The sequence below is a fragment of the Pelophylax lessonae genome (assembly GCF_965119305.1).
Source record: "Pelophylax lessonae genome assembly, chromosome: 4".
Classification (NCBI taxonomy): domain Eukaryota; kingdom Metazoa; phylum Chordata; class Amphibia; order Anura; family Ranidae; genus Pelophylax; species Pelophylax lessonae.
Window position 1 is genome coordinate 932,875 of NC_138771.1, and position 17,170 is coordinate 950,044.

Genomic DNA, 17,170 nt, shown 5'->3' on the forward strand with positions numbered 1-17,170 from the left:
GCCAGTTGCCTGGCAGTCATGCTGGCCCTTTAGCTTCACACAGAAACATCCCAAAACATTGAAGCTTTAATATCCATTCCGGAGATGTTTCTGCGTGATCATTTTTAACATGTTTGTAGCTCCCCCTAGTGTTGCTAAAGTGGTAGTGTTAGGATTTCTGTGTAGGTAAATGGTCAGGCTTGGCAGCCAGGCCGGTGTGTTAATCCGGGTCAGGGTTTGAGGGACTCAGGGAGGCTGGTATGACTCAGCAGCAGCTTCTCTGGTGACTCCTCCCAGCTTGCTGGAACCTTGGAGAAGATTCCAGAAGCAGTTGGGAGGAGCTGTCTGGAGTATTCATGAGGGCCCTGACCAATCCCCAATAGATGGGCTGGCATGGGGCAGGCCACCCTCAAAATACTCGGCGTAAACCCAACTCGGGGCAGTGTTAAGTTCAGGTGGAAGATGGATATGAAGGATTAGGCTGTCGGAGGCCTTTGAGAGGAGCCCTCTAGTCTGGGAGGGGGGGACTCAGGCCTGGGCTTGGGTGTGGAAGGGGCCCCTTCTCATGGCACACAGAGCGATTGTGACCAGGAGGCACGGGAGTAAAGAGAGGACAGCAGGAGAACATTGCTGGGCAAATCTCCAGGGGAGGAAGACAGCCAGGAGGGCTGGTGAGTGGTACAGTCATAGGACTGGAGGGACTGGGTGCAAGCCGTCTAGAATGGATGCAGAGTCAGTCTGGGAGGACTGTGGAGAAGTAGCCAGGAGGGCTAATAAAAGGGGCAGCTGCAGCCAGGCGGGATGGCAATGCCTGAAGAGGTGGTGCTGGGTTCAGTAGCCTCAGGAAGAGGACAGCGAGCACCAAAGACCTCTCTTTCTGCCAAAGGGGTCCGCAGTCCCTGCCTGCAAAGGGCATTCACAAGGATCTGACTGAGTCTGCTTTGGATCGAACTAGCTGGTCCTGGGAGTTGTAGTTCTACCAGCAAGACTGCACTGGAGGTAGAAGAGAAGATGTACAGATGTGTCTCAAAATTAGAATATCAAAATAAAACACAGAGGACCAAAACCAGCAGATGACACGGCTCCTCGAATCATCAGTGATTGTGGACAATTTTGCATTTCATGTGGAAATGAAGGTCCCAGAGTCTGGAGGAGGAGTGCAGGGGCACAGAATCCAAGTTGCATGAGGTCCAGTGTGAAGTTTCCACACTCAGTGATGATTTGGGGAGTCATCTGCTGGTGTTGGTCCACCAAAGTCACTCAGCTCCGCCCTCTAGCAGTAAATTCTCGAGCTCTTCATGCTTCCCTCTGCTGACCGGCTTTATGGAGATGCTGATTTCATTTTCCAGCAGGACTTGGCACCGCCCACACTGCCAAACCTACCAATACCTGGTCACATGTTCATGGGATCACTGTGCTTGATTGGTCAGCAAACTCACCTGACCTAAACCCCATAGAGAATCTGTGGGGGATTGTCAAGATGAAGATGAGACACCAGACCCAACAATGCAGAGGAGGTGAAGGCCGCTATCAAAGCAACCTGAGCTTCCATAACACCTCAGCGGTGCCACAGGCTGATCGCCTCCATGCCACGCCTCCATGCCACGCCTCCATGCCACACCTCCATGCCCCGCCTCCATGCCACACCTCCATGCCACGCCTCCATGCCACACCTCCATACCACGCCTCCATGCCACACCTCCATGCCACGCCTCCATGCCACACCTCCATACCACGCCTCCATGCCCGCCTCCATGCCACGCCGCATTGATGCCGTAATTCATGCAAAAGGAGCCCCGACCGAGTATTGAGTGCATCACATTTCTGTATTATAAATCCTTTTATTTTATTGGTTTTATGTAATATTCTAATTTTCTGAGATGGTGAATTTTGGGGTGTCACTCGCTGGAAGCCATAATCATCAAATGTGTGAAATCTCTCACTCTGTGTGTAACAACATATTCCCCAGCGGCTCCTGCGGGGGTAGCGCTACACGTTTTTGATGCATTCCAGATGCTTTTTCCTTTCACTGTACTGGGAGTTCGATGCATTTTTGATGCGTTTTGCCACGTTTCAGTACAATCCAGTACAGAAAAAAATGCTGCATGTTCTCCTTTATTCTGGCACTGACCGCACTGGTGTGAACTCTGCCATTGGAAACCATACAATCCGCTATCCATGCATTTTTTGATGCAGGAAAATAAAGAAAAACGCAATGGACCGCATGTGGTGTGAACCGGCCCGGATTGCGTTACAGGAGGGAGACAAATCATTCCGGGCCCATTATACACAGTGATCACAAAACTGATGACCTGTGTGTGTGTGTGGGGAACTTTTATAGCGCCCCCTATGGAAAATATCGGGTACTGAACTTTGGTGGTTTCAGAGGCGCACACAATTTTCAGGTATCTATCTACTCGGTGTAACCTCGTCTTTTATATTTTAGCCCCTTCCCCCCCAAAAAAAGGGTAACGTATTGGGTGACCTTAAAATCACCTTTAGTGTATTTTTCCTAAAAATTTGAGTTTCATAAATTGTTGGGCTAATATGTGACATGAAAAAGAAATTGGAACTTCCACCATTTTATTCTCCAGGGTCTCGGCTTTCAGGAAATATATCATGTTTGGGAGGGGGGGGGGGTTATGTAATCTTCAGGCCTAAATGTGTGCAAAGACAAAAACTTTACATCAATGGCAGTGAAGGGGTGAAATACTCACTGATCTCCTAGGTAGAGTCTTGGCCACACTTCATCGGCGTGATTCCGGATCGTCTTCCCAGTATAGAGAATCTTCTCCAGTTCATACAAACTCCGGACCAGGTGATTGGACCTCCTCAATGGCGGCCGGCTCAGGGATCCGAGGTAGGAGTACCGGGAGGACGCCATGACAGTTCCCGCCACTAGAGGGAGAAGTGATGGGAGAACATTATATTCTGTTATACTGCGGGGGGGGGGGGGGCAATAAGAATATTATATTCTGTTATACTGGGGGGGGCAATAAGAATATTATATTCTGTTATACTGCGGGGGGGGGCAATAAGAATATTATATTCTGTTATACTGGGGGGGGGGCAATAAGAACATTATATTCTGTTATACTGCGAGGGGGGGCAATAAAAACATTATATTCTGTTATACTGGGGGGGTAATAAGAACATTATATTCTGTTATACTGGGGGGGTAATAAGAACATTATATTCTGTTATACTGGGGGGTGTAACGCAACCGCCGACCCACACTGTGCTTGTGGACTTCCGTCAATATACGGCTTCCTTGTAGTTGTGAACATAGATATCAGATTTTCCCAGCCGCCCCATACAAAGCTAGCTGACAACTTACCTTGTACAAGTTTTGGAACCTTCCCGTTTATTGAACAGTTTCACACTCAATTTATACAAACATGAGCACATCCCCTTCCTGATCAAATTACTCCACACAGGTCAGGGGTTGCCTGATTACATTATCATATTCAGATGAAATTGTATACAGAAATAGAATTAACCTGAACTAATTATCTAGCCATCTGGACAGAAACAATATGTGAGTTCATTAACATTTAACAATGGGACAGACAGGCTTACCAGAATCCACATCACACCTCAATACACAGACAATAGGGTGAGCCTGCCAGTATCAGACTGTCCGTATCCTACATTGAAGTCCATGGAATACACATCTATGTATTGCTATGATTATTTAGGAGTCACAGACTCCATGGCAGCAGTCTATAGGTCTCACAGTGTAAAGTGGGATTAATCTTCATATTTCCTGAGAGATATTGTTGATAAACATTACTCTCCCATTTGAAGCAATCCAAACCATTACGTATCTGTCCTTCATTCCCAGTGACAGTGAGTACCATCACAGGGGGCAATAAGGACATTATATTCTGTAATACTGGGGGGGGGGGGCAATAAGAACATTATATTCTGTTATACTGGGGGGGGGGGACAATAAGAACATTATATTCTGTTATACTGGGGGGGGGGGCAATAAGAACATTATATTCTGTAATACTGGGGGGGGGGGGCAATAAGAACATTATATTCTGTTGTACTGGGGGGGGGGGACAATAAGAACATTATATTCTGTAATACTGGGGGGGGGGGGGCAATAAGAACATTATATTCTGTTGTACTGGGGGGGGGATAAGAACATTATATTCTGTAATACTGGGGGGGGGGCAATAAGAACATTATATTCTGTTGTACGGGGGGGGGGGACAATAAGAACATTATATTCTGTTGTACTGGGGGGGGATAAGATTATATTCTGTAATACTGGGGGGGGGCAATAAGAACATTATATTCTGTAATACTGGGGGGGGGGCAATAAGAACATTATATTCTGTAATACTGGGGGGGGGCAATAAGAACATTATATTCTGTTGTACGGGGGGGGGGAGGCAATAAGAACATTATATTCTGTTGTACTGGGGGGGGGATAAGAACATTATATTCTGTAATACTGGGGGGGGGGCAATAAGAACATTATATTCTGTTGTACGGGGGGGGGGGACAATAAGAACATTATATTCTGTTGTACTGGGGGGGGATAAGATTATATTCTGTAATACTGGGGGGGGGCAATAAGAACATTATATTCTGTAATACTGGGGGGGGGGCAATAAGAACATTATATTCTGTAATACTGGGGGGGGGCAATAAGAACATTATATTCTGTTGTACGGGGGGGGGGGGAGGCAATAAGAACATTATATTCTGTTGTACTGGGGGGGGATAAGAACATTATATTCTGTAATACTGGGGGGGGGGGGCAATAAGAACATTATATTCTGTTGTACGGGGGGGGGGGGAGGCAATAAGAACATTATATTCTGTTATACTGGGGGGGGGTTGAAGAGATTAGTAACATTATAAATCAATCATAGAGGTGCGGCACAATGTTACATTGTTATATTACATCGAGTTATTTTATATCCATTCCCCTGGTTATGTTGCCGGGTAGCCCCACCCCTAGGTTTATGTCCCGCGATGGGAGGAGTCGTGGTGGTTAATGGCTTTTTTTTTTTTTTATAAAGGACTTGTCTTGTTGTGTTTTTATTAACTGACTTTTTTGGGTGAATGAGTCGGGGTAGACAAGGTGGTTTGGGTGGGGGGAGGGGAGGGGGTGTGGCCTGGTATGGATTGGAGAATCCCGCTGACAGCTGCTGAGGAGTCATCATTAGGGATTTGTCAGGCGATTTCTCTACACAGAATTCTGATTGTTTCCGGAAATGTGGAATTTGTTAGAATCCCGAAATGAAAGGAGTGACATCACAAATCTATCCGAAACAAAACCAAATTCATTTATCCATTCTACACACCTGGCCCAGATTACACAGAGATCGCATGGAGGAGGAGACGAGGATCGCATGGAGGAGGAGGAGACGAGGATCGCATGGAGGAGGAGGAGACGAGGATCGCATGGAGGAGGAGGAGATGAGGATCGCATGGAGGAGGAGGAGACAAGGATCGCATGGAGGAGGAGGAGGACGAGGATCGCATGGAGGAGGATGAGACGAGGATTGCATGGAGGAGGAGGAGACGAGGATCGCATGGAGGAGGAGACGAGGATCGCATGGAGGAGACGAGGATCGCATGGAGGAGGAGACGAGGATCGCATGGAGGAGGAGACGAGGATCGCATGGAGGAGGAGGAGACGAGGATCACATGGAGGAGGAGGAGGACGAGGATCGCATGGAGGAGGAGACGAGGATCGCATGGAGGAGGAGACGAGGATCGCATGGAGGAGGAGGATACGAGGATCGCATGGAGGAGGAGGATACGAGGATCGCATGGAGGAGGAGGATACGAGGATCGCATGGAGGAGGAGGAGATGAGGATCGAATGGAGGAGGAGGAGACGAGGATCGCATGGAGGAGGACAACGATCGCATGGAGGAGGAGATAACAATCGCACGGAGGAGGATGAGGATCGCACGGAGGAGGAGACGAGGATCGCACGGAGGAGGACGAGGATTGCACGGAAGAGGAGGAGGACGAGGATCGCACGGAGGAGGAGGACGAGGATCGCATGGAGGAGGAGGAGGACGAGGATCACACGGAGGAGGAGACGAGGATTGCACGGAGGAGGACGAGGATCACACGGAGGAGGAGGAGGACGAGGATCGCACGGAGGAGGACAAGGATCGCATGGAAGAGGAGGAGGAAGAGGATCGCACGACGGAGAAGGAGGACGACGATCGCACAGAGAAGGATGAGGATCGCACGGAGGAGGAGGACGAGGATCACATGGAGGAGGAGATGAGGATTGCACAGAGGAGGATGAGGATTGCACATAGGAGGAGACGAGGATCGCACGGAGGAGGAGACGAGGATCGCACGGAGGAGGAGACGAGGATCGCACAGAGGAGGATGAGGATCACATGTAGGAGGAGAGGAGGATCGCACGTAGGAGGAGAGGAGGATCGCACGGAGGAGGAGACGAGGATCACACGGAGGAGGAGACGAGGATCGCATGGAGGAGGAGACGAGGATCGCACGGAGGAGGATGAGGATCACACGGAGGAGGAGGATGAGGATCGCACGGAGGAGGATGAGGATCGCATGGAGGAGGAGACGAGGATCGCACGGAGGAGGATGAGGATCGCACGGAGGAGGAGACGAGGATCGCACGGAGGAGGATGAGGATTGCACGGAGATAGAGACGAGGATCGCACGGAGGAGGATCGCATGTAGGAGGAGACGAGGATCGCACGGAGGAGGATGAGGATTGCACGGAGGACGATGAGGATCGCACGGAGGAGGATGAGGATCGCACGGAGATGGAGACGAGGATCGCACGGAGGAGGATGAGGATCGCACGTAGGAGGAGACGAGGATCGCACGGAGGAGGATGAGGATCGCACGTAGGAGGAGACGAGGATCGCACGGAGATGGAGACGAGGATCGCACGTAGGAGGAGAGGAGGATCGCACGGAGGAGGATGAGGATTGCACGGAGGAGGATGAGGATCGCACGTAGGAGGAGACGAGGATCGCACGGAGATAGAGACGAGGATCGCACGGAGGAGGATGAGGATCGCACATAGGAAAGGAGGATCGCACGGAGGAGGATGAGGATTGCACGGAGGACGATGAGGATCGTACGGAGGAGGATGAGGATCGCACGTAGGAGGAGACGAGGATCGCACGGAGATGGAGACGAGGATCGCACGGAGGAGGATGAGGATCGCACGGAGGAGGATGAGGATCGCACGGAGATGGAGACGAGGATCGCACGGAGGAGGATGAGGATTGCACGGTGGAGGAGACGAGGATCGCACGGAGGAGGAGGATGAGGTGAAGATCGCACACATTAGTCGCTGTCCTCTGCCCGGCGATCGATGTGACTTTTATTTCTGTACATTCCCGAATGCGGAGCACAGTGATAATAATCCGGATTTTTCCCGTTATTCCCGGGAACGCCGTCGGAGGGTTCAGGATACTTCAGGATTCTCCATCTAGCAGGAAACATCGGATATTTGCACTCTGCGTGACGATCGATAATTCTCCTCCCTCGATTATTTCTCTGATAAATCTTTGATGAACTCCAACAGAAAGAAGAGGAAGATTCCGGAACTCTCCGGTAATATCGGAATCATTTCATTCTCTCCTCGGTTTTCCTGCAATTACATTTTATATTCACAGAGAAACTCAATAAATTAGAATTATTTCTTATCATGGCGAAGCGGAATACAATTGTGTTTTCCTCCACATTTACCCCCCCCCCCTTCTCTCCATCTGCAGTGTTTTGTGCGACATGAGATGGGACCGTAGGAGGGGGCATCGGACGGCAATGTAGGATGGGGGGACATCGGACGGCAATGTAGGATGGGGGGACATCGGATGGCAATGTAGGATGGGGGGACATCGGATGGCAATGTAGGATGGGGGGACATCGGACGGCAATGTAGGATGGGGGGACATCGGACGGCAATGTAGGATGGGGGGACATCGGATGGCAATGTAGGATGGGGGAACATCGGACGGCAATGTAGGATGGGGGGACATCGGACGGCAATGTAGGATGGGGGGGCATCGGATGGCAATGTAGGATGGGGGGGACATCGGACGGCAATGTAGGATGGGGGGACATCGGACAGCAATGTAGGATGGGGGGGACATCGGACGGCAATGTAGGATGGGGGGGACATCGGATGGCAATGTAGGATGGGGGGGGGACATCGGACGACAATGTAGGATGGGGGGACATCGGATGGCAATGTAGGATGGGGGGACATCAGATAGCAGTGTAGGATGGGGGGACATCGGATGGCAATGTAGGATGGGGGGACGTTGGATGGCAATGTAGGATGGGGGGGACATCAGATGCAATGTAGGATGGGGGGGACATCGGATGGCAATGTAGGATGGGGGGGACATCGGATGGCAATGTAGGATGGGGGGGACATTGGATGCAATGTAGGATGGGGGGACATCGGATGGCAATGTAGGATGGGGGAACATCGGACGGCAATGTAGGATGGGGGGACATCGGACGGCAATGTAGGATGGGGGGGCATCGGATGGCAATGTAGGATGGGGGGACATCGGACGGCAATGTAGGATGGGGGGACATCGGACGGCAATGTAGGATGGGGGGGACATCGGACGGCAATGTAGGATGGGGGGGACATCGGATGGCAATGTAGGATGGGGGGGGACATCGGACAGCAATGTAGGATGGGGGACATCGGATGGCAATGTAGGATGGGGGGACATCGGATGGCAATGTAGGATGGGGGGACATCGGACGGCAATGTAGGATGGGGGGGCATCGGATGGCAATGTAGGATGGGGGGACATCGGATGGCAATGTAGGATGGGGGGACATCGGACGGCAATGTAGGATGGGGGGGGGACATTGGATGGCAATGTAGGATGGGGGGGACATAGGACGGCAATGTAGGATGGGGGGACATCGGACGGCAATGTAGGATGGGGGAACGTTTGATGGCAATGTAGGATGGGGGGACGTCGGACGGCAATGTAGGATGGGGGGACGTTGGATGGCAATGTAGGATGGGGGGACGTTGGATGGCAATGTAGGATGGGGGGACGTCGGACGGCAATGTAGGATGGGGGGACGTTGGATGGCAATGTAGGATGGGGGGACGTTGGATGGCAATGTAGGATGGGGGGACATCGGACGGCAATGTAGGATGGGGGGACATCGGACGGCAATGTAGGATGGGGGGACATCGGATGCAATGTAGGATGGGGGGGACATCAGATGGCAATGTAGGATGGGGGGGACATCAGATGGCAATGTAGGATGGGGGGACATCGGATGGCAATGTAGGATGGGGGGGACATCAGATGGCAATGTAGGATGGGGGGACATCGGGCGGCAATGTAGGATGGGGGGACATCGGATGGCAATGTAGGATGGGGGGACATTGGACGGCAATGTAGGATGGAGGGCATCAGACGGGATGGCAATGTAGGATGAGGGGGGGGGACATCAGATGGGATGGGGATGTGTAGGATGGGGGGACATTGGACAGGATTGCATTGTAGGATGGGGGGGAATAATAACCTTGTCTAGATGGGATTAGCCATGAGTCAGCTGTACCTCGTTATCTCACCATTGTGTGATGTTTTGGGTAAATATTCGGCTCATTGTTCATGTAGTGACTGACATACTTCTCAAGTGTATAAAAGTCTGTTTCTTGTTCAATAAAAAAGTTGATGTTTTCAGACACATACAAGCTAAGTTAGGGCTGGTTTTGTATGTAGGGTGGCTGGAATATCAATCTATGTTCCAGACTGTAGGAAGCCGTATACTGACGGAAGCCCACAAGTACAGTGTGGGTTGCGGTTCCGTTACATTGGTGGCAAGCGGTGGGATGCTTCCTGCAGTCTGGAACATCCAAACCTCCACTGGGATCCAACGTCCGGAACACAGAAGAGGAGAGGTACAGATATCAGCCTCCATGGAAGAGGAATTCAGAAGGAGGTTGTGAGAGATGCGGATACAGCACAGGGGACCGGTGTCAGAGAAGGTCCTGCTAGGATGGTATGATGTAATCCGCTGGGAACTCTGGAAAGAAACGCTAGCCCGTGAGCAGCGACACCAGGGAAAAATCCTCCCCTCCATCCAGGAAAGGTACTGGTCGCAGTATGGATTGTGGTGCTGGTTTTGGGAGATAAATCGAACAAGGAATGGAAAGTTAGGCAGGCTGGTCCAGGAGGAGATACGAATGGACGAGAGCTACAGAGCCCTCCGCTGGTATGTAACCCAAGTGTGTCCATGGTCAGCGGACGACAGGCCAACAGAAGGCTTTGGCTACGGCAGCCTGGGACTGTCATTAGAGAAGTGGTCAGAGGACCCTAACTTTGGGAGCGATCTGGGGGTGGCGATTAGATAAAATTATGGATTCCAGAGAAAAGATCCTGAACATCTCGGAAGTGCTCTGGGCACTGGAAGATTTGGAGTTTCTGGCCATTCATGAATGGGAGCTGGAGATCGCCTACAGACGGCTGCTAGACTCTGCTCAGCACCAGCCAGTGTTACCGGGAGAGGAGATTGCAGGTCCCTTGTTGTAATGTTCTGGTACCTCTGGTACCCTTATTCCACTTTCCATTCCGTGTATGCGTCCCACCATTCTCTTCTGGTAGGTGCGCATACACCTTTAAGACCGATGCTGTCATCACTGAGCGCCGCAGAGCGGCTATTTCAACAGCCGGCGTTCTCACTCACATGTTCGTTCAACCTGCCTTGCATCTATGCTTACAAGCGTGTCTCGCTGTGGAACCTCGCTACAGATCCCTGTATCTCGCTACCAGGATCACTTCCTCAGACCCGAACCTCGCTACTGATCCCTGTATCTCGCTACTGGATCACTTCCTCATCACCGGACCCTTCTACTACTATACTATAGTGATAAGTACCCCGCAGGGGAAACCTCCATAACTTACACTACTACTATTGCATTAAGGACTGTTACTACCTATCCATACTATCCTATCATCTGCACTGTTACATAGATTGCTAGCTCTTGAGACTACTACCATCTATCATCTGCACTGCTGCATAGATTGCTAGCTCTCCTGTCTACTACCATCTATCATCTGCACTGCTGCATAGATTGCTATCTCTCCTGTACAAACCTATCAAGTGCTTACCATCCTTGTCACTGTTCACACCTGTCCCTTCAGCACATCACCTTCATACTATCATATACATCCTATCACTCCAGGAACATCTCATTGAGTGTGTATATATCTGTATGTTGAAGCTGACAGACCCACGGTGATGAGTCCTGGAGAGTTGGATCTGGTATTCAACACATCTCTACATGACTACTGAGTGGAGATTTTGCAGCTGTAAATCCAGCCTATAACAAAAACGCAGGAGCGTTACAGATTGAACGAACCTTAAAAATGGATTCAGCAGAATTACCCACTCAAGTGACACAATTAACACAACAAGTAAAAGCGTTAATACTTGCTCTGACTGACGTACAAGAAAAGAATCAGACTCTGACACAGCAGGTAACCCAGCTCTCACGGCTTACTGCTGTTCAGCCTCCTGAACCTAAAATAAACCCCCCTCTAGTGTTTACAGGCGACCGGAAAAAATTTCGGGAATTCAAAAAGGCATGTCAATTGCTTTTTTTTGTTAAAGCCTCGTACATACCCCACTGATCAAATAAAAGTCTGTACCGTTATTTCATACTTGACGGGTGATCCACGGGCCTGGGCAGACTCTCTCTTTGAGAATAATGATCAGATTCTCAACTCCTATTCCTTATTTCTAGCGGAACTCACCAGCTTATACGATGACCCCAATAGGCAGAGTACTGCTGATATGCAGTTGAGGGCCTTGAAACAAGGAAGGAGACCTGTAGAAGACTTTGTATCTGAGTTCAAAAGATGGACCCTTGATTCAGGGTGGAATGACACATCTCTGCGAACTCAGTTCAGACTCAGGTTATCGGAAGCTGTTAAAGACGAGCTCGCCCGAGCGGATTTACCTGGCACCTTGGAGGCCTTGATACAACTAAGTATCAACATCGACAGACGACTACGAGAAAGAAGGGCTGAAAAGATGGGAATGCCATTGTCTAGTCCTTCTCGGATTTCGGCCGTTGACCCTACTCCCATGGAGGTAGGAACCATACGCCCACCTTTAACGACTACTGAACGAGCTAGAAGAACATCCAGAAATCTCTGCATGTATTGCGTATCCCCGGATCATTTGATAAGCACCTGTCCCCTTGTTCACAAAAAAGAGGGTGAGTGTTCACATGTCTTGCTGGGAGGATTAACGACTTCCTTCTCTAACCCCTATCTTTTTGTTCATTTAATATTACAGTGGGACCAAACTAGGATCACCACCAAGGCTATGGTCGACACTGGATCTTGTGGAAACTATATTGATACACGCTTTGTTACCTTAAATAAAATACCTATTATTTCAAAGCTTAAACCTGTTTCTGTTAGTTTCATTAATGGTATTCCACTGTCTTCTGGTCCAATCACCAACCAGACACAGGCACTCCTTGCCACTACCAACGAGTCACATGTGGAGACCATCACTTTTGATATACTATCCTCACCCCATTTTCCTATTATTTTGGGACTTCCCTGGTTACACACACACCAACCAATCATAGATTGGAAAAAACGGACTTTGGTTTTCCCTTCTCACTATTGTGAGAATACGTGTAACCTCCCATCTTATGGGAAGATTCTGTCTGTGGTGTCAGATGAAATTGCACCACTATGCTATCAGGATCTGTCCGAAGTATTCCTTGAGAAAAATGCTCAAGTGTTGCCTCCCCATAAGGATTACGATTGCACTATCGATCTACTCCCTAACAGCAAATTGCCTTTCGGTCATGTTTATCCCCTTTCACAGGATGAACTTTCTCACCTCAAGGAATACTTGGATGAGAATTTGACAAAAGGGTTCATCAGACCCTCTACTTCTTCCACTGCTGCAGGACTTTTCTTTGTCCGCAATAAGGATTCCAGTCTCAGGCCTATTATCGATTATAGGCAATTAAACACGATTACGATAAAGGATCGCTATTCTTTGCCGCTCATCCCTGAACTCATTGAACAAGTGCGTGGGGCTACTTATTTCACCAAATTAGACCTGAAAGGGACATACAACCTAATCCGAATCCGTGACGGGGATGAGTGGAAAACAGCATTCAGAACCAGATACGGATTATTTGAATATCTTGTGATGCCATTTCGGCTATGTAATGCTCCCGCAGCTTTCCAAAGATTCATAAACTACATCTTTAGAGACTTACTTGATGTCTGTGTTGTAGTATACCTAGACGATATACTTATCTATTCTCGATCGATGCCTGAACACATAAAACATGTAAGACTTGTGTTGTCCAGACTGCTCTCACATAGACTATATGTGAAATTAAAAAAATGTCTATTTCATAAAGAAGAAATATTATTTCTAGGATACTTCATATCCAAAACTGGAATTAAGATGGATATGAGTAAGATATCCTGTATTCTGGACTGGCCTATACCAACAACTCGTAAGGCCCTACAGCGATTGCTAGGATTCTCGAACTTCTATAGGAAGTTCATCAAGAACTTTTCCGCCATTGTGAGACCTCTCACACAACTGACAAGTATAAAAAAACCATTCAAATGGTCAGAAGAAGCAAATCAAGCTTTCTGCTTGTTAAAATCAAGCTTCACTTCTGCTCCCATACTACGCCATCCAGACCCATCCCTCCAATATATTCTGGAGGTAGATGCGTCAAATATGGCAGTAGGAGCAGTTCTCTCCCAACGACCAACAAACACTTCATCACTCCACCCAGTTGCTTTCTTTTCAAAATCACTAAGCAGCCCAGAGGTGAATTACCCAGTGGGTGAAAAGGAGTTGCTTGCCATAAAACTGGCACTGGAGAATTGGCGACATCTGCTCGAAGGTACCCAGTTACCAATACTCATATATACAGATCATAAAAACCTTCAATACCTCCAGACTAACAAGACTCTTTCCCACCGGCAGGTACGAGGGTCATTATTCTTTTTAAGATTTAATTTCTTAGTGACCTATACGCCTGCAGACAAAAATAAAAAAGCGGATGCGCTATCACGACTAACCGAAGATAACTGCGCCGAAATCCCTTCCATTCCCATAATACCCTATGAACGCATTATTGGTGTTGTCCGATCCTTGAAGGAAGAGATTTTGCACAGTATAGGAATGGATTCACCTCCACCACAACTAAGTACTGATGCAGAAGGCTTCCTCTATTACAATGACAAACTTTACATACCCCCTACTATGCGCACCAAGATCTTGGAGTTATCGCATGATGTACCCATGGCAGGACATATGGGTATGACGAAAACCTTTAATTTACTCACCAGGCAGTTTTGGTGGCCTGATATGAAGACGTCTGTACAAAAATTTGTTTCTTCATGTGACATCTGTGCAAGGTCCAAAATTGACACTACAAAACCATCTGGACTACTTTGTAGTCTACCAATACCCCAGGTTCCATGGGAAGTTGTGTCCTTAGATTTCATAGTAGAACTACCACCTTCCAAAGGATTTAATACCATCCTAGTGTCAGTGGACCACTTGACAAAGATGGCACATTTCATCGCTATCCGTAGACTACCTTCATCCAAACAAACAGCGGAACTACTGATGAAACATGTGTTCAAGTTGCATAGAATTCCAAAGACTCTTTTGTCCGACGGTGGTTCACAATTTATCTCTAAATTTTGGCAAGCACTTTGTCAAATTTTACGCATTGAGCGAAAGCTCACTTCTCCCTACCATCCTCAGACCAACGGACAGACTGAAAGAGTCAACCAGTGCATTGAGCAATATCTACGCTGCTACACATCATACCTGCAGGATGATTGGGTGGATCTCCTTCCTCTAGCGGAATTTGCTTACAACAACGCAACCCACAGTACTACGAAGCAAAGTCCGTTCTACTTGAACTATGGGTTTCATCCCACTCTTCTTCCACCACGCATCCTGCCATCGAGTAACCCAGTAGCCTCGGATTACCTTACCCAAATAAAAGACTCTTTGGGTTTACTCAATACTACCATATCACACGCTCATAGTCAACAAAAAAGGTACTACGACCTTCGTAGAAGACCTTCTCCTCAGTATGTTATTGGGGACCTCGTTTGGCTATCAACAAAAAATTTAAGATTAAAGATCCCTAGCAAAAAGCTTGGGCCTTTATTCTTGGGACCCTTCCCAATCAGGAAACTAATTGGAAAAGCTGCAGTACAGCTCACCTTACCGGCAGATCTCAAGATCCATCCCATCTTCCATGTGTCGCTATTGAAGCCACATGTTCCTAACCAAGGAATAAGGCCTACCATCCCACCTCCACCTCCTGTACAAGTTGAAGGCGGAGAAGAATATGAGATAAAGGAGATTCTGGATTCTCGTATCCACAGAAGAAGACTCCAATATCTAGTACGATGGAAGAACTATGGGCCCCAAGACGACACCTGGCTGTATACCTCTGATATACATGCCCCTAGACTGATTCGCAATTTTCACTCGAAATACCCGGAAAAACCAGTTCTAGAGGCCTTCCGGAGCCGGCCTTAAGGGGGGGGGGTACTGTAATGTTCTGGTACCTCTGGTACCCTTATTCCACTTTCCATTCCGTGTATGCGTCCCACCATTCTCTTCTGGTAGGTGCGCATACACCTTTAAGACCGATGCTGTTATCACTGAGCGCCGCAGAGCGGCTATTTCAACCGCCGGCGTTCTCACTCACATGTTCGTTCAACCTGCCTTGCATCTATGCTTACAAGCGCGTCTCGCTGTGGAACCCCGCTACAGATCCCTGTATCTCGCTACTGGATCACTTCCTCATCACCGGACCCTTCTACTACTATACTATAGTGATAAGTACCCCGCAGGGGAAACCTCCATAACTTACACTACTACTATTGCATTAAGGACTGTTACTACCTATCCATACTATCCTATCATCTGCACTGTTACATAGATTGCTAGCTCTTGAGACTACTACCATCTATCATCTGCACTGCTGCATAGATTGCTAGCTCTCCTGTCTACTACCATCTATCATCTGCACTGCTGCATAGATTGCTATCTCTCCTGTACAAACCTATCAAGTGCTTACCATCCTTGTCACTGTTCACACCTGTCCCTTCAGCACATCACCTTCATACTATCATATACATCCTATCACTCCAGGAACATCTCATTGAGTGTGTATATATCTGTATGTTGAAGCTGACAGACCCACGGTGATGAGTCCTGGAGAGTTGGATCTGGTATTCAACACATCTCTACATGACTACTGAGTGGAGATTTTGCAGCTGTAAATCCAGCCTATAACAAAAACGCAGGAGTGTTACACTTGTCCAAGCAGCTGCCAACAGCACTTGAGGTGGAGGCGGCCGATCCCACTACCCAGCCCCAGTTACGGATTACAGATTTAACTGACTTTTCATCGGAGGATGATAAATCACCAGCCAAAGTGTTGGCACTGGGCCCGAGGGTCACCAGCCTGTGCCCTGGACTTTCAGCAATTTCAGAGACTGGGTATTTAATAGACTTTTCTGCTGAGGAGGAACCTCCCAGTGAGCCTACTGCAACAATTGGTGACCCAGGAAGATGTGTGCAAGGCCACTGACTTTTCTGTTTACTTCCCTGTGTGTGGAACAGCGGGCATCAGGGCCTAACATTACTGATCTCTGCCCAACACCAACAGCAGCTTCAGCATCCCTGAGAGAAGAGGCAGCCGGCATTTCTGCAACAACACTGACAGGGAGATGGGATTTCCTGCCAGCACCATCTGTGGAGTTACAAGAAACATCTACAGCAGAAGAGCTGACAAATGGACAGAGGGTCCAAGACCTCTGCCCCACACCTGCAGCAGTTCTGGAGGCCCAGGGTGAGAAGGTGTATGTCACCCCCCAGCAGCAGAGGGCGCCCCAGAATGATGACACCAGCCCAGCAGAAGAGCTGGCAACAGGGCAGAGTGCTGCTGGCCTCTGCCCCCAACTAACAAAGGATGGGTTTCCTGAGAAAGTGGATGGGACTACAGTCTTCACTTGTATACCCCAGGGATGCTGGGCAGTTGGCCCAGATCCCCAACAGCCTGACTAAGTGAGCCCAGCCACCCTGGCTTCTCTCCAGCGGCTGAAAGAACTCCTGGGAGAAGGGCCAGTCCACACTTCTCC

At 48.9% G+C, this 17,170-nt stretch overlaps 1 protein-coding gene and 1 long non-coding RNA gene across 2 annotated transcripts in view; one reads left to right on the forward strand and one right to left on the reverse strand.

Moving 5' to 3' along the window:
- Window positions 1–2,873, reverse strand: part of DUSP26 (dual specificity phosphatase 26) — a 30,535-nt gene extending 27,662 nt beyond the window's left edge. The window contains exon 1 of the mRNA XM_082255958.1: window positions 2,697–2,873. Coding sequence (XP_082112084.1) covers window positions 2,697–2,863 — 167 coding nt within the window. The 5' untranslated portion in view covers window positions 2,864–2,873. The remainder of the gene's footprint in view (window positions 1–2,696) is intronic.
- The window catches only part of LOC309552179, a 949,684-nt gene that overhangs the window by 97,092 nt on the left and 835,422 nt on the right, over window positions 1–17,170 (forward strand). The gene's annotated exons all lie outside the window — the stretch shown is intronic.